General features: G+C 28.2%; 1 protein-coding gene across 3 annotated transcripts; it reads right to left on the bottom strand.

Moving 5' to 3' along the window:
* Positions 1-1227: 1227 nt before the first annotated feature.
* Positions 1228-16485, bottom strand: LOC100165374 (beta-1,4-N-acetylgalactosaminyltransferase bre-4). Of its 3 annotated transcripts, none has more exons than XM_016804697.2 (7): positions 16373-16485; positions 14679-14928; positions 12086-12161; positions 7949-8215; positions 7678-7861; positions 6995-7222; positions 1228-1845 (listed from the first exon to the last, which is right to left on the bottom strand). In XM_016804697.2, the coding sequence occupies exons 2-7, from the start codon at positions 14880-14882 to the stop codon at positions 1710-1712; spliced, it is 1095 nt and encodes a 364-aa protein (XP_016660186.1). In that variant the 5' UTR covers positions 14883-14928; positions 16373-16485; the 3' UTR covers positions 1228-1709. The 3 variants fall into 3 exon arrangements, with proteins under 3 accessions (XP_016660186.1, XP_029344001.1, XP_008183479.1); XM_029488141.1 differs by having other exon boundaries at positions 6995-7213; XM_008185257.3 differs by having other exon boundaries at positions 16283-16378.
* Positions 16486-17034: the final 549 nt, after the last annotated feature.

Genomic DNA, 17034 nt, shown 5'->3' with positions numbered 1-17034 from the left:
ACCCCCCTGGATCCGCCACTGCATCCACCCCTAAAATATTGGTGGTTTCAGTAAACCACAAAATGCATGATCAAACCGCCTCTGATATGAGAATATTATGGGATATATTGTATTAAATTTCCTTTGAAAATAAAACAAATAGAAATCTAGACCTACAGTTGTAACTTGTAGCCAAGTAGTGATAGAACACAAATACATACTTTATACTATGATGACGTAAGCTACAGAAGTAAAACCTAATGATAAAACAACTTATTACCGTAAGTTCCCGTTACGACGAATACCGATACAACGAAAAATCCTGTTAGAACGAAAGTTATAGAAGTTCCCTACCGAAAAGCTATTAAGCTTTTTGAAAGCCGTTACAACGAAATTTCCGTTATAAAGAAAAAAATTCAGTCCAAAGGAGTTCGTTGCAACGGGATTATACTGTATATGATAAGAATAAATAGTTTATTTTTTGAACATCATTAAAACTTAAAAGTGAACTATGTAACAAAAATGATATCGAAAATAAAAGTACACATAACATATTGCAGTTTGCTACGCTGAATGTGGTAAAATGTGTATCTAATACAAAATATGCAAATAACGAGCAATAAAGAATTTTACAAATTTAATAGAATCAGCTATTATTATATTTTATTCAAACATCAGCTGTTACTTGTTAGTGTTTGTACGGTGGAACAGTATTTTTTTTGCATTAAAACATTAATTCGTTATACTTATTATAGATTTATAATATACCGATATATTATGCTGATAAATAATAATTAAATAATATTATAGCCTATTAATGGTTATTATACAGTGGAGAGTTCTTTTATAACCAGTATACAAAAAAAAACAAAGGTCAATAAATCTGAAGAAATAATATTAAAGCAGATTAGTTATTCAAGTTTTTAGTACAAAATATCAAACACTTCGGCTTTTATTAGAATGGTCAAAATAAATATTTAAAACTTGATTTTTTTGCTTTTACTTCCCCCCCCCACCCATCTTTACAATTCCAAAATCCTGGTTACACCACTGCAGTTATACCTTTATACTATATTATATTATGTCATATTTACACTATAGTATCATTTATGTCGTCGTCAGTCGCGGGTCGAGAACCTAGGGATAGGTAATAATTAATAAGTAATAACAATTAGGACGTATGATTTTTGTTTATCTCAGTCCGGCGTTGTTAATTCGTACGGCATGCAATTAATAATTATACAAGTATACAACGATTTAAACATTTAATTTAAGTTCATATGCAATCAACAATTCATTTTTTAGAATAGTACCACATCAGGACATGGCGTAGCGTGATGAATTTATCCAGGGGAGCTATAGTCTATATGGCTCTCTTAGACACTCACCATTCTACGCCTATGCATCAGGGATCCGATAACCTCTGAATGTTTAATTTAATATACTGGGTATACGCAAATAAATTGTATATAAAAACAAAAAAAATGTGTGTAGTGTATACTGTATAATATGGTACGGTTAACTTATACTTTAAATTATAAATAGGTACCCAAACAATAAAAAAAAAAATTCGGTATGTGTATATCTTGGAGAGAGAGAGAGAGAGAGGGATATAGAGTGAAGGACGATTAGATTCTCACAAAATAAGAGAATGTGATAAGGAGAGAGAAAGAGAGAGATATGGTTTTTTTTAAGTGGCTTGTTGATTAGCACCACACCATTATTGTCCTTCAACTGAGATTATCAGATAGGTCCACCAGCAAGTACGTGAATACCTGAAATTTCTTCAGTGCAATTAACTGGTACTTGAGACTGTTAAGGCCGTCCGTTTTTTGACGTTTCCAGCCGGAATCAAGCAGCTCTAACCTGTGAGAAAAGCGCAAAAAATAAACGCAATCTGTTGCTGTAGTTTTACTTTAACATTTTATTCAAACGATGTTTTAAACAAAATAAATTGCTTGAGTTACAGTTAAAAACAACGTTTTATATAATATATTTAAAATAACATAATTTTAATTTAATATGTATTTTACTTATATGCCAATATGCCGTGTACTATAATATATGTATCACTGGACACTGTTTATTTATTACTTATTTTAAATCTTCAAAGTATTTGAAATTAAGAAATTAAAAAGTATTTAAATGTATTTTACATATTTTCTGAATGGATATTTTAAGTGGACATTAATACATTATATTATGTATGTACTTATTAACTATTAAGTAAAAATTAAAATTAAATTAAAATGGAGGATGGTAATAGATATAACTATTTAATACTTTTTCTGAAGGATATCAATTATTATTTATTATTAATAATAATAATAAAAAAAAAAATATTCACTTGGATTTTACACTGTTTTAAACATATGTTTTATTCATTTTAAACAATGAACAAAACGTTTAAAAGTTTAAAACATTGTGTTTTAAATATAACAACCCTGGAGCGGAGCAATGATTGTATTGATTTTACAATGATACGTTTTTTTTTAAATTTATATTTTTGTGTATGTATAAAGATAATTTAAATGTGCTCGGACACTTTGTACGGTCGTGTATAAAGGTACATTGCAGAACGCGGACACTTTGTACTATTATATACATAAAGTATATATTATAAATATAAGTTATATACCTAAGTAGTAAGTATATATAATGTCAATTATTAAAATAGAAAAATTAAAAATGAGTAGTAAATTATTATAATAGCTATTGTATATTAATAATAATCAAAATAAACAAACAATCAATAATATGAATATAAATCTTAATACATTGTATTATATTATCAGTTTTAAATTAAATTAAAAATGTGAGGTCACTGACCCTGGCACCGCAAAGTTAAAATGTTGTTACAAAAATGGTTTCACAAATTAGTAACCAATTCGTAATAATTCGTAACCACAAATTTGGAATTTGTAACTTAAGTATATAATAAATCGATATTTGATAAAAAAAATCAATAAAAAATCTATATTTAATAAAAAATCAATAAAAAACTGTAATAAATAAATAAATATAAATTTGTTAAACAATTTATATCCAAAAAATCTGTATTAAATAAAAAAATATTAACTTGATAAAACAATTTATATCTAAAAAAATCTGTATTTAATAAAAATCTATATTTGGTAAAAAATCTATATTTAATAATAAATCTATATTTGATTAAAAAATCAATGAAAAAATCTGTATTAAATAAAAAAATATAAACTTGATAGAACAATTTATATCCAAAAAATCTGTATTAAATAAAAAATCTATATTTGATAAAAAATCAATAAAAATTCTATATTTAATAAAAAAATCTATTTGATAAAAAAAATCAATAATATATCTATATTAAATGAAAAAAAATATAGATTTATCCAAAAAATCTGTATTAAAAAAAAAATCTATATTTGGTAAAAAAAATCAATAAAAAAACTGTATTAAATAAAAAAATCAATAAAAAATCTAAATTTATATTTAAAAAACCTATATTTGATAAAAAAATCTGTAATATATAAAAAAATCTATATTTGATAAAAAAAAATCGATAAAAATCTATATTTAATAAAAAAATCAATATTTTAAATATAGTTTTTTATTGATTTTTTTATCAAATATAGATTTTTTATTAATTATAGATTTTTTATTTAATACAGATTTTTTATATAATACAGATTTTTTATATAATACAGATTTTTATTGATTTTTTTATCAAATATAGATTTGTTATTAAATATATATTTTTTATTGATTTTTTCATTAAATATAGATTTTTTTAATCCATTTCAATTTTTTCATTTTTTTTTTTTAAGAGGAAAATTCGTTTTTTGGTTGGAAGGGATTTTCTGGAATATTCGCGGATGGTCGTACGAATTCGTACAATTTCCATATTAAATAACTGCATAGAGATTTTATAGAAATAAGTAGTCTTGGAAATAGGTGGGTTAGAAAAACGTTTCTATAGCCCCCATTCTATTTCTGGTATATCTTCAAGAATAAATTCGTATAAATTGTGGTTCTTATCGTACAAATTCGTACAAATTGAGTACAAAATATTGGCCAAAAAAAAAATTGCAAACAATAATGTGGGGGGCCGGGGAAACCTACGTAATTTTATTATCTAACTTTTTCTATTTGACACTTATACATTTTTAAAAAAAATTTTTTATATAAATTATTAATATACATTAATTGTGTTTACCAATTTTATGGTTCAATTTCATTAATCATGTTTATTCATTATTTTTAATATTTTAACTGTTGTTAACGAGTCAATTTTAGTAGTTATTTTTAAATATTGTTTTTAAGTATAACATGATATGTTACATATTTTTTATTAATTACTTTGTCATTTACTATTTTTTTTAATTTTTACTAATTTTTTTTAGACATTAAAATTTATTTGATTTTAGATTTCAATCTAAAATTAGAATGTACAAATGAAACAAAATATAATTTATGTGTGCCTGATTAATGTTTAAGATATTTAAAACTATAAAGTTATTAAATAATAAATAAATAAATAAATAAATAGAAAACATTGTATGTATGAAAATAAATTATATTTAAGAGGACATCGTACCCGCGTGTGTTCTATCCGTCTTATACACCTACGACATATTTTCGTTCACTAGTTTTGAACCATTTTTCGAGTTTCGGGTGCTGGAGTCCGGAAATGGAAAATGTATATTGGGTGGTTATACTTAGTTACAAATTCCAAATTTGTGGTTACGAATTATTACGAATTGGTTTCTAATTTGTAAAATCATTTTTGTAACAAAATTTTAACTTTGCGGTGCCAGGGTCAGTGACCTAAAAATGTGTACAATATAAATATGTAAAAATGACAAATAAAATATCATACTGAGAAAAATCTTTAAAAACTACATGTATTATAGTATAATATGGAAATATGTCAAAATGAGAAAAAAAATATAATGTTGATATAATACTTGGTGTCAAACTCAGATATAAAGTGCACATGCAGAATTATAGATTAATATTCATTGAGGGTTTAATAAATCAATTTTGGAATAATTCGTAAAAATAAATCAATTTTAGAATAATTCGTCAAAATGAACGATCTATAAAATATCAAATTTACGTTTTTTAATACTAAAAAAACTCTTCAAAAACTAATTGAGGTATAGTATATGGAATTTAAAAATTCAATATTTGTAATTTCCTTTTTTTGATGTTGGTTACATAGACGTGTTTACAGGTCATGCCTGTCATGCACAGACATGACCAGCGAAATTTGATTCAACTTGGATACCTTCATTATAAACTGTGGTGCATAATATAAACATTTTTATCTAAGATTCTAATTTTGTATTAAGTTTTTTGATTTTCATCACGTAAAATAAACATTTATAAAAAGTATTATTTGTACTAAAATTATATTTTAAAATTACTAAATACAATTTCATATAACCTACCTATCATTTACCTAATAAAAGGAATATTGTTTTTATTCCTAATAAAAAAAGTAAAACTTATTGAATTATTGTCAGATGATAAAGCTTATTTCAAAATTTGGGGGTCATATTCCCAAACCTTAATCAAGTGCAGTAACCCCTCCCCTAGATATGTCACTGTTGTGTATGACCTGTGGATGAGGTCTGGACACGCCTATGGTTGGTTACATAAATTGAATAATTTATTATCGCCAGATATATAACTTATATTTATAATATATACTTTATGTATATAATAGTAAAAAGTGTCCACGTTCTGCAATGTATCTTTTCACCCAACCGTACAAAGTATCCGCGTTCTGCAATGTACCTTTTTACCCAACCGTACAAAGTGTCCGCGTTAAGCATTTTAAACAATGAACCGTACAAAGTGACCGTTTACCGAAAATTCACGGCACTTATCAAAAGCGTAGAGAAAAACGAAAATATATTAAGGAAAAATGGAAATTTTTACGTAAAACGAGTTTTCAACAAACTTTTCAAATATATTAGCTCTTTTTGAGCTCATTAAAGACGTTTGAAATTGTATTGGTTTTTACTTTAAATGTCGAAAAAAAATGTGTTTACTAACGAAGAATAAGTATTTTAGTTATCTTTTTGTAATATTTTATTATCGTTTTCGTTTGCAATAATTTATCATTTAATTCGAATTTAACACATCCATTTAAGTGACCCAAACGAATCTCAATGTACAACAGAGCTGTACCCACTTGCCCACCTTTATTTCTATTGACTATATTGTAGTAATTATAACAATGGCGTAGCGCACAAGTGTGGTAAGTGCAAAATTCGGAAAAATGAGTTTTTTGCATGGTTGTCTCGTTAACAACTTTCTACATATTGTGTGAAAAAAAGGTGTAAGTGTATAGTAAATATTTAGTATGCTAGAGATCGGCGCGTTTGTTGTAGTGCATGTAATCTGCGTGATATTAAATCACAATTGCAGTCGTTCTCCTGAACAATTACGAAAATGTTACTTATCACACTTGTGCACTACGCCATCGATAATATATTTATATTTTTTCTGATCTGGCCAACCATTGGCAAATGACTTCGGTACCAGTACATACTTCTTATTGTTAAATTCTTACAATATAAAATAGATTTAAATTTTAAATAGTGTAAGTTAATTGTGTTTATTAATATGCAGACTATACTATTTTATTGTATTTTAAATAAACTTATACTGTGTAACACCTTTTAAAAGTATTTTAATTTCTGGAAATTGTTCAGTCTATGATAAATATTATTGTAAAATTAAAAAATAATTATAATATTATATGGATTAATGTTTTAAAAATTGTTTTGGTAAAACGCACTAAAATGTGAAGTCGGTCAATACGTCTATCTCATTTGGTGGAAACAGGCATTGATAGAAAAAGGAAAGGTTCACTTTTTGTGGAAACGTGTACCAGTGTACCCAATACGAAATTAGAAAATATAATTTATCATAATATATTCATATGCAATAATAATAATAATAATAATAATAATAATAATAATAATAATATAGATACTTGAATAGCTGATTCGTTTATTTATACCTTTTCGGGTTGGGCGTTTGATAGTGGTGTGAACATGAATGATAACGTCCCACGTCCAGAGGATATCTGGTAACACTTAGTTTGTTAGCAATGACCCGATGCCTCAAGTCGTCATCTTCGGCACCCCATCCCCAGAACATGTTACTGAATCCATTGATCAGCTTGAAATGCGTTTGACTCATGGCCGTCACCCCGCCAAAGTAATCAAAGTACGGAAGCCTGAACACACTGTGATTGTAATAATTGATGTTCCGATCCAATTCGTTTGATGTTTTTACAACATTATATTAATAAAAATGTCTTACCACTTTTCTCACCATGGTTAGTTCTAATTTAATTGTATTGTTAATATTAAGACAATTATGCCTGAGTCTATAATTATTATTGGTACTCAAATGACAAATACCCATATAATTGGGATCGAGCCTATTTTAATTAACAATCCTAACACTGCTATATAGGTAATAATATTCTATTAAAATTAATTTTGAAAACTCAATCCGTTTTGCAATCTGTCTCTCTTGTTTATTTTATATTTATCCAGAACCTTTTTCAAACCAACCACTATTATTCACATTAATTAGTTTAAAATTGGTTGAGATAATGAACGACCATTTTTAAAAGTATCACCAATAGGCAATAGTATAACTATAAAATATATATGGTTATTGATTAACAAATACCTGAAATTCCTCTTGTCAACAGCTAATGCCATATGTCTTGGTTGATCCGGACAACTGTACAGGTTTTTATAATTCAATGGTATTAGGTCTACGTCATGGAAAAAGAAACAGTCAAAATCGTATAACTTTAATGCTTCGGTAAATCCAATGTTCATTAACATGCCCCGGTTAAATAGTCCGTCGTCTATTCCACGAGAGAAAACAATTTTTATCAAATAATCGCAAAGCGTTTATTCGTCAATAATTAAAAATAAATATTACCAATACAAACCTTGTACAATTAAAGTCTTATTGAACTGTTCTACGACAAAAATAGTATAATCCAACTGTTGTTTTGTTAAAAATGGATGTAAATTTAAAAGTAACGTGCAGAGGTTTGATAGTCGGTTTCTATAAGGCACTATGATTGCAATTTTGTACCTCGCTTGGCAGTCCAAAGGCTTTTGGTGACCTCCTTCTAAAAGTCTCAGACATGATAACTGTTGTGCCACTTCTTCCAACTTATCCCGATCAGGTACAAGCACAGACACATTTTCATCTTTAAAAATAGAGAGATAAAAATCTATAGTTTGTTATCAAGAATTTTATGTTTAATGTATTTATAAAGATTTTTATCAGGTGTAGTAGATGGTAGGGTCTTTTCTTGCTATAAACTATCGGTAGGTGAGTGATATTGGTTATACTATTCAGAGCCGGTTGATGATTGTTTCCTCTGTTATGTAGAAGTTATTATAGATTGGCCAGGAAATGATAGGTCTTTTAATTTAATTTAATTTAGTATAGATAATTTGATATATTTTTTTTCCAGGCCTCGAGGTCTCGAGAGTATGACTTTTTATCCGCGAGTGTTTTGTCGATTGGCTTATTATTTATTTTATTACCTATATATTTCATCGACATAGAATAGCTGTCCCCTCTGGCGTGGCTTGGACAAAGACTTATTTTTATGTAGGTTAATGCAATATTCATACAATCATACGACGGATTGAATGTATTTTGTGGTATCGCATATCTGGTGCATTTTTGTATGTAAAAAGTGTTAAATCATAAACCTGGTTTGAGTGTCTAGCAAGACAGCTAGATGATATAAAAATAGATTTAAGTGCAATTTAGTTATTTGAGTAGGCAATCCGTGGAAGATATGCAAGCAGTATATCAGGTAGGCCGTAGGATATCCAACTGCGGTGAATTGCGGACATGATGATGAGCTACAGTGAATACAACCTATACTCTGTTCAGGTTAAGATAGAACCGGCTTCGCGCATGCAGACTGAGCCGCCGAACAGTGCCTGACCCTCTATGCGATGGCTATGCGTTCTGTGATTGGCCGACAATCATCGCCGGCCGTCGTCGATCGTCGGCGCCGGTTGCTGGCCGCCGTGCATACGCTCCCACCAATGTCCGAAATGCAGAAAAAAAACGTGTTTTGGTCGAACCACCGGTTCAATCTTAATCTGAACGGAGTATATGTAGGAAATATATGTCAACTACGCCCATTAGGAAGAAAAGGGACGAATTTCCTAAAATTCTGTCTTAGTAGACGCCTACGTCATAATAGCTGAGTATACCAAATTTCAGCCCGATCCGTCCATTGGTTTGTGCTGTATGTTGATTGATCAGTCAGTCACCTTTCCTTTTATATATAGATCTTGGTATACATTTCACTCCCTCCCTAGATTTCAACCACTACATTAATGTAACCGTCAGAAAAGCATTGAAAATCCTTGGTTTCGTAAAGCGTAATACTAAAATGTTTAGCTATGTCCATTGTCTCCGTACACTTATCTTGTCTCTTGTGAGCCCAATTTAAGAATATGGTATAATAGTTTGGCACCGTATTTAGCGAAATACTATTTAAGACTAGAAAGAGCCCAGAATAGTTTTCTTTCATATTATATATCTTTCTTATTATAAATTGATCATCCATTGCATGCCTACTCCCGTACTTTTAATTTTTAGTGCTAAATATTCCAAAGCACTCTTCCGAACGAATCAATTATGATCTCCGTTATATTCAAGGTCTACTAGATGGATAAATAGATGCTCCAAACGGCCAGACCTCCATTCCTCTTGTAATTTCCGTGTTCTAATCTACCTCTCAAGTTATCATAAGTACACCCTTTCATATCCCTACTCACTCCACCTCCTATGGTCACAAACTCATAACCATACTTTACACCGCATGCTTCGTTGTGTCAATAATGTCATCTAGTTCATTCTGTATCTATATTTGCTTTTCTATTATCTGTTTATATACAACTATAATTTACTCCTGCATTTTGCTTGTAATCAGACTAGTTTTAAAACTGTTAAAATTGCTTAATTCAATAGTGCATTGTTATAATTCACCTTAATTTATGTACTTTCACATAAATTAAGTAAATTGCCGTTTAGTGTCAATAAAACAAAAATAAAAACAAATAAAAATATAGAGATATAGAGAAAATAACGATCCCCCATGCATTTCGTTGCCCGTAAAAAATACCACAACTTAATGATTCAAACTTTGTGTTAAATTCGTTATTTTATATGTTGATACCCGTGTAATGATGTTCAAAACTTAAAAAAAAATATTAAGTTTAACTTTAATTTTTATTTGATTTTCTACGCATATTTATTTGTACTTACTACTTAGGACTGGGTTTATTTTTGTAAGAATTTCGTCTAACACGTTAACTTAAAGATCCCGTAATAATTTTCTTTTTTTTGAACATAACTATAACGCGTTATTATTAGGGATGAGCCGATTCCAGTTTTTACCGATATCCAATATTTCAATATAATATGCTACCGATAAAAAACCGATAACCGATATATTTGAAAACCAACATTTTCGACATAAGCCATGGACCGATACTAAAAGATAACCGATATCAGCTATAATCCATACCCGATACCTACAAATTTTTTGTATTTTTTCATTGATTATACATTTATACATTTATAATCAATGTTATTATGCTGATTGATTTAGTTGTTTTTTTTTTGGTATCGGTTTCAAAAAAAAACTGATACCGAAAAACCCGATACCACCAATATCGATAGGTTATAGTATCGGCCCATCCCTAGTTATTATGGCTTCAATATAAAAGATAGATGTATCGTGCCCATGACTTTTTATTAAATCTATTAATGACTGATGTTTTTATAGTGCATTGTTTCAAATTATATATTTATATCCAACCATTATAAGATATTGAAATAAACTTTTTCCTATTAACTAATGACCATCGATTTATCTCATTTTAATCTCCATTAAAGATTTTTAACACAGTCATTTTGATGGTTTTGACCAATTAATATAAAATACAGGTCTTAATAATATTATACTCAACTAGCTGAATAACCCGGCGTTGCCCGGAAAAAATTTTGATTAAATAACTCCTTTTAGGCATAATTTTCTGTAGCCGCGGCTATGTATATCGAAGCAAAATCATATTATATTTTAATTTTTAAGTATCTCGCGTGGAAAAACCGAAGCAAAACTCGTAAATCTCGCTTATGGTTTTGCGAACAGTATATTATCAGGTAAGCAATCTACCTGCGTTAGATTCCAGACACAGCGAAGTTGGCGATAATGCAAATGAATTAGTCAGGGTATCAGTTTATCAATTTTTGCCATGTTTACCCCTATTAACCCCTGTAAGGTTGAATTTTGAAAAATCATTTCTTAGGGATTTCTTGTATCACAAAATGAAACTATAGTTTACTGACTAAATTTTATACTCATAGCTTCAGCGGTTCCAGCCAGGTAATTTTGTTTCGTTTTTACCTCATTTAACCCCTGTAGGGGTTGAATATTGAAAAATCCTTACTTAATGGGTATCTACATCACAAAAAAACTACTGTCCAAATTTCATACTCATAGCTTCAGTGGTTCCGGCTAGGCGATGATGAATCACTCAAGACAAGTAATTTTATATATAGAGATCATAATAACTATTTTATTTTTGTAACCAATAACAACCCTATCGTAAACAAAAATATATTAGTTTGTCTGTATTCTATAAAAAAATTCGTCGAAAATGAATGTATGAGTTTAGTAGTTTACAAAAGAAAGTTTATGGAAGTTAAAAAAATGTCTAATATTTTATTTAAATATAATAAGTAAAAAATAATGTTTATTCATTGTAATTGTTAAATCGTTTCACAAGAAAAATCGTTTTGTATTTTGAGCATAGATAAAGCTAGTTTTTTAATATTTTCTTATAACAATAATGAAACATACAACAATGTTGTATCAAAACTATCAATGATGTTGATTAAAAAAAAAAAAAATGTATTTTGTAACAAAGAATCTTCTTTTACTTTTTGTACTTCAATGGCTTAATTAAATAAGGTATTTTTCATACATTGTATAGATATAACACACCAATAAAAAATGTATAATAGTAATTTTTAAAATTACTTGGGACAGGTGGTATTTGTGGACACAATGTGAGATGAATGACTTTTGTTTCATTGGTTTGAATTTTTTCATCAATCTGTAAAATGTATATATTTTTTTAGTTAATGTGAAAAATATATGATAATATAATTCATATATGAAACAAAAATATTGTTCTTTAAAATACGAAGGTAAAAAGAAAAAAAACGGGTAAGTGGGTGTTGCTCTGGTGTACAGTATATTACAAGTGGGTGACTGTAATTATTGATTAAATATACCTACATTATATATGCCTAGTATACTATATAGCTATAGTTACTCGGGAAAAAACGATAACTGCCTATGCGGATGATATTATGGTAATTAGGTGTTCACGCGAAGAAATTATTACAAAACCAGCTGACCTTATCACGGCGGCTAAGCCAATGGGACTCGAAATTAACCAAGATAATACTAAGTATATGGTCTTAGGCAAAAGAACTAGAAATCCACAGGACTTAATAGTCAGCAATTACACTTTTCAGTCTGTTACCGACTTTAAATATTTAGGAACTAATATAAATAATGAAAATAATATGCATAACGAGATAAAGCTAAGAATTGCTGCCGCTAACAGGTTATTTCGTTCTAGGAAAACTATTTAAATCAAAGTTATTATCTATAAAATCAAAATCCACTCTTTACTCAAGCTATCTACAACCAGTTCTGTCTTGTGGATGCTAAACGTGGTCGGTTACAAAGGGAGATGAAGCTTCTGACTTTCGAAAGGAAAATACTGATACGCGTTTATGGACCTATCATAAAAAATGGAAAATATAGAAGAAGAACCAATAGAGAAGTCTACCAAATATACTCAAAGCCCAATATCAAGTCTTTTATAGAAGGTAAACGGTTGGAATGGGTGGGACATGCCTGGAGATCCACTGGTATAATAAAATATATAATAATTGTCTCTATCAATGGGAAAAGACCTAGGGGATGATCAAAGCAGAGATGGATAGACATAGTCAAATCAGACCTTGAAAAATGTGCCCTAGGATCAAAATTAAAAGAGTGTGTTGACAGAGATAGATGGCATCAAGTAGTAGAAGCAAACAAGGCCCTATGAAGCTATAGAAGCTAAAAAAAAAAAAATATCACTAAGTATGTTTGATGATATTATTGTGATTAAAGTCAATTATTTTACTATTAGGTAGGCATTAGAATTTAGAACAGTAGGTCAAATCACTTTTACAAAAAAATTATTGTGGATTTACCCTCAACTTCAACTTCAATTTCTACAAATATCCACTTATAAAGAACGTTTGTACGTTGTATCTAATGTACCTATTACAATTTAAATTTTTGACCGACCAAAAAATTTATAACGACAATAGTTTAAAAAAAAACTGATATAATTTGACATTTTCTCATGCCTATAAATAACTCAAAAAGAGTCGCAATATTTCGAAAATGTTTTTGCATAGAAATTACTATTAAGTTACAATAAAAACAAAATTGATTTTTCCAAAAACTAGTTTTGCGTAAAATTCTCCGTTCTCCTTTTTCCGTTTTTTTATTTGTTTTTCAAGACGCTTTTGAAAACTATTGTGAATTTCTTACTTTTGCCCCCCCCCCCCAACGTACCTACTAGGTACACTTTGCTACCAAAAAAATGCTATTGAAGAAATTTGAAGCATTTTTACTGTCTCAAAAGGTGATGACAGACACAAAAATCGGCTAAGAATCTAAAAATGTTTATTCATTTAGATAGGTAGATATAATGATGTTTTAGTTATGTTAAAAATGTGTATCGCAAATTGTATTTATTTAATTTAAAATAACTATTTAATTAATTTATATTTAAAATCGTGAACTCGTTGGCCCCCACACGATTACACAAACATGTTCAGTGAGGCCCATAATTTGTATATATAAATAAATAAAAAAAATATGTTTAGGTACTTATATACGTAATAAATAAGCCTGAGATAAATTTTACGATATGTACACACTACACGCTACCATAGACCTGTACACTTTATAGATATATGCACGTTACGCTATCGTAATGTTTTAATAATAATAATAAAAGCAGGTAAGTGCATGTTGCTCTGCTGTACAGTAGATTACAAGTAGGTCATTGTATAATGAATTGTATTAGACTTGAATTCAATGATAAAATATCATTGTATAAGAAAAACGATTCTGAACGGAGACGGTTTGTCAGTCTGAATATTTTATATTGTTATTATTTATTTTATCATGTAAGTTGAAATAATATTATAATATTAAATTTTTTTATTCGTTTTAAAATCCCATTTTTAGCGTTTTTTCGTAATTTTTCAGTAGTTATTGCCGTGAAATTAAATAACTATTGAGAAAATCGAAAAATGACATCTAAAGTACCATCTTGATCCAATTTGCTAAAAGATAAAGTACTATATGTTGAAATTGAAGCACTCCTTCTGTTAGAAATATTGTATATAGGATATAAAAAAAAATAAAAAAATAAACACCATAGTAAAACCAATAGCTTCCTCGCTCTGCTCAGAATCTAAAAATAAAATCACGAGGAAGCTAACAATTAAGGGTATCTATGATAATATTATACATAGATTTTTTGTTTACTTACTATATCCAGAATACTGGAAAGCTTGGGGTGATGTTTTGGCTCAGGGTGGGTTGATGGGACATCGTGTTTTACTATATTATTACACAGATTATTGTAGAAGAGACGTATTTCGTTGTAATAGCTGATAAATAAAAGCTGCACCAGTAGACAAGCTATACCGAATCCGAATAAAATTTTTACGCGTGGTAGTGTTAGTATGTACATTCTAGTTTAGGTAAATAGTTCACATTAAAAAAACCTGATCCGGTGGCTGAAAAATAAAAACAAATTTATTAAAAAACAATTCCATATTTTGTGATTATTCTGTCGTTTATTCTGAGGAAACTATGACAGGTGATTTTCACCTTCAATATCTTATCTAGTAGAAAAATGTATCTAGTTGAAACGTCTTAAAGGATGGCAAAAGTAAAACAACAAAAAAAAGGTCGGAAAATGGATACCATTCTGTCTACTAGATTGTATGTGTTGTGTGGGTCACTGTAATGGATGTGTAAATGTGTTGAATTTTAATTCAATGATATAAACGCATTGTATACAAAAAACGATTCTGAGCGAAGACGGTCTGTTAACTAGTCTATATATACCTATATATTACTATATTATAATACTAAATATTTTTAAATTACAAAAAAAACCAAAATAGTTATTTTCCGTTTAAATATATTATTTTGTCAAAATTTAAACTTAAAATATCTATTAAAAAAAATTGCTTATGTAATTTTTAAATTTTTTGATTACAGTATGAACGACTTATAAGAAACTTTGTTAAAATTTTAAATCTTTAGCTATAAAAATTGAATATTTTATACATTTTTAACAACAAAATAATTTGTGAATTCGATATTTAGATGAACTTTGTCAACATTTGATTTGTAAATGCTTTTAAAAATAAGGGTCTATGTATCGTCCTATCTTAAGAGGATGTCAGCGCACTATTTGTTTTCTCCCTCTGACCCATGCACTTCATAAATAATTTTTGTTTAGCAGAACCCACCCTATGTTGTTACTTTTAATATTAAAGTGAATTAACCTATCAAACTTTAAGCTATGAACATTACGTATGTCCCCACGTTGGCTTTTTTTTATGATATTTCAATATTTAAACAATTTATAAAAAAAAAAAAATATCATAAAATAGTCAACGTAGGGACGCAGGTATTGTTCTTAAAGTTAGATAATTGGTAAATTCAATATAATAGGTATTAAAAGTAATAACACAGGGTTGGTTCTGCTAAACGTAATTTTGCTATGTTGCGCGTAGTCACGTGGGTCAGAGAGAGAAAACAAATGTTTGAGTTTGCTGAAACCCTCATATAATAAATGAATGATAAATAATTTGTAAATGTCGTGATTTTAACGTATCATATCTAAATGCTCACTTCAGAGTATAGTTCAGACGCTTATAAAAAATATTGTGATTATGTACTTTTAATATTTTTAAAAAAGTATATTAACAATTTACGAGAAACCTTGTATAGTATTTTATGTTCTTCACAAAAAAAATGTTTATCGAAAATTAAACAAAAAAGTAAAAAATACCAATCATCTATAAATAGCTCAAAAAGAATCAATTAATTTTAAATATTATATCTTTAAGTACCTACATTTTTTTATTAGTCCAAAGTACATATTTTTTTGTTCTATGAAATATGCATTAGATTTATAATCCGTTAATAATTATGAACTTTACTTACTGTTGTTTTTTTTTTTTTTAATTTTAACTCACAGTTATGGCAGTAGAATATATATTTGAACTAATTTGTGTCGCAATACTATCCTACACTGTCTATCAATACTGCCAGCTTATTACTTACTATTCAAACAAAATATTATACCTACAAATAAATAATTCGATATAATAAATTATAAAAATGTAATAATAAATTAAGCTTTTTAGTTAATATTTAACAACAAGTTAACAAATGTAATTGCTATATTATGTGGGCAGGTGTTTTGTGTTCAAAACACACAACTATTATTATTCATAATTGAATTTAGGACAACATGATAATATCACCATTAAATTATAAAAAATTGTATTTTATTTGACACGCCTGATGTTTAAATTTATTATTTTTAATTCCATAAATACAGAGTGTAACAGAAATACCTGATAAATGAAATACCTTTTTTTACAATCAATATATTATGTATGAATTTAATTGATCGACTATTGCGCTACACATATTATGTAATATAAGTTATACAATTTTAGACTCTGAGCGGAGAGAGGAAGCCAGTGGTTTTACAATGGTGTATATATATATTTTTTTTTTATATCCTGTATACAAAATTTCTACCAGAAAGAGTGCTTCGATTTCAACATATTATAGTACCTTGTCTTTTAGCAAATTGG

This window comes from Acyrthosiphon pisum, chromosome A1 (genome assembly GCF_005508785.2).
Source record: "Acyrthosiphon pisum isolate AL4f chromosome A1, pea_aphid_22Mar2018_4r6ur, whole genome shotgun sequence".
NCBI classification, from domain to species: domain Eukaryota; kingdom Metazoa; phylum Arthropoda; class Insecta; order Hemiptera; family Aphididae; genus Acyrthosiphon; species Acyrthosiphon pisum.
The sequence above is the reverse complement of the archived record's forward strand: the minus strand, read 5'-3'. Positions and strand labels throughout refer to the sequence as shown.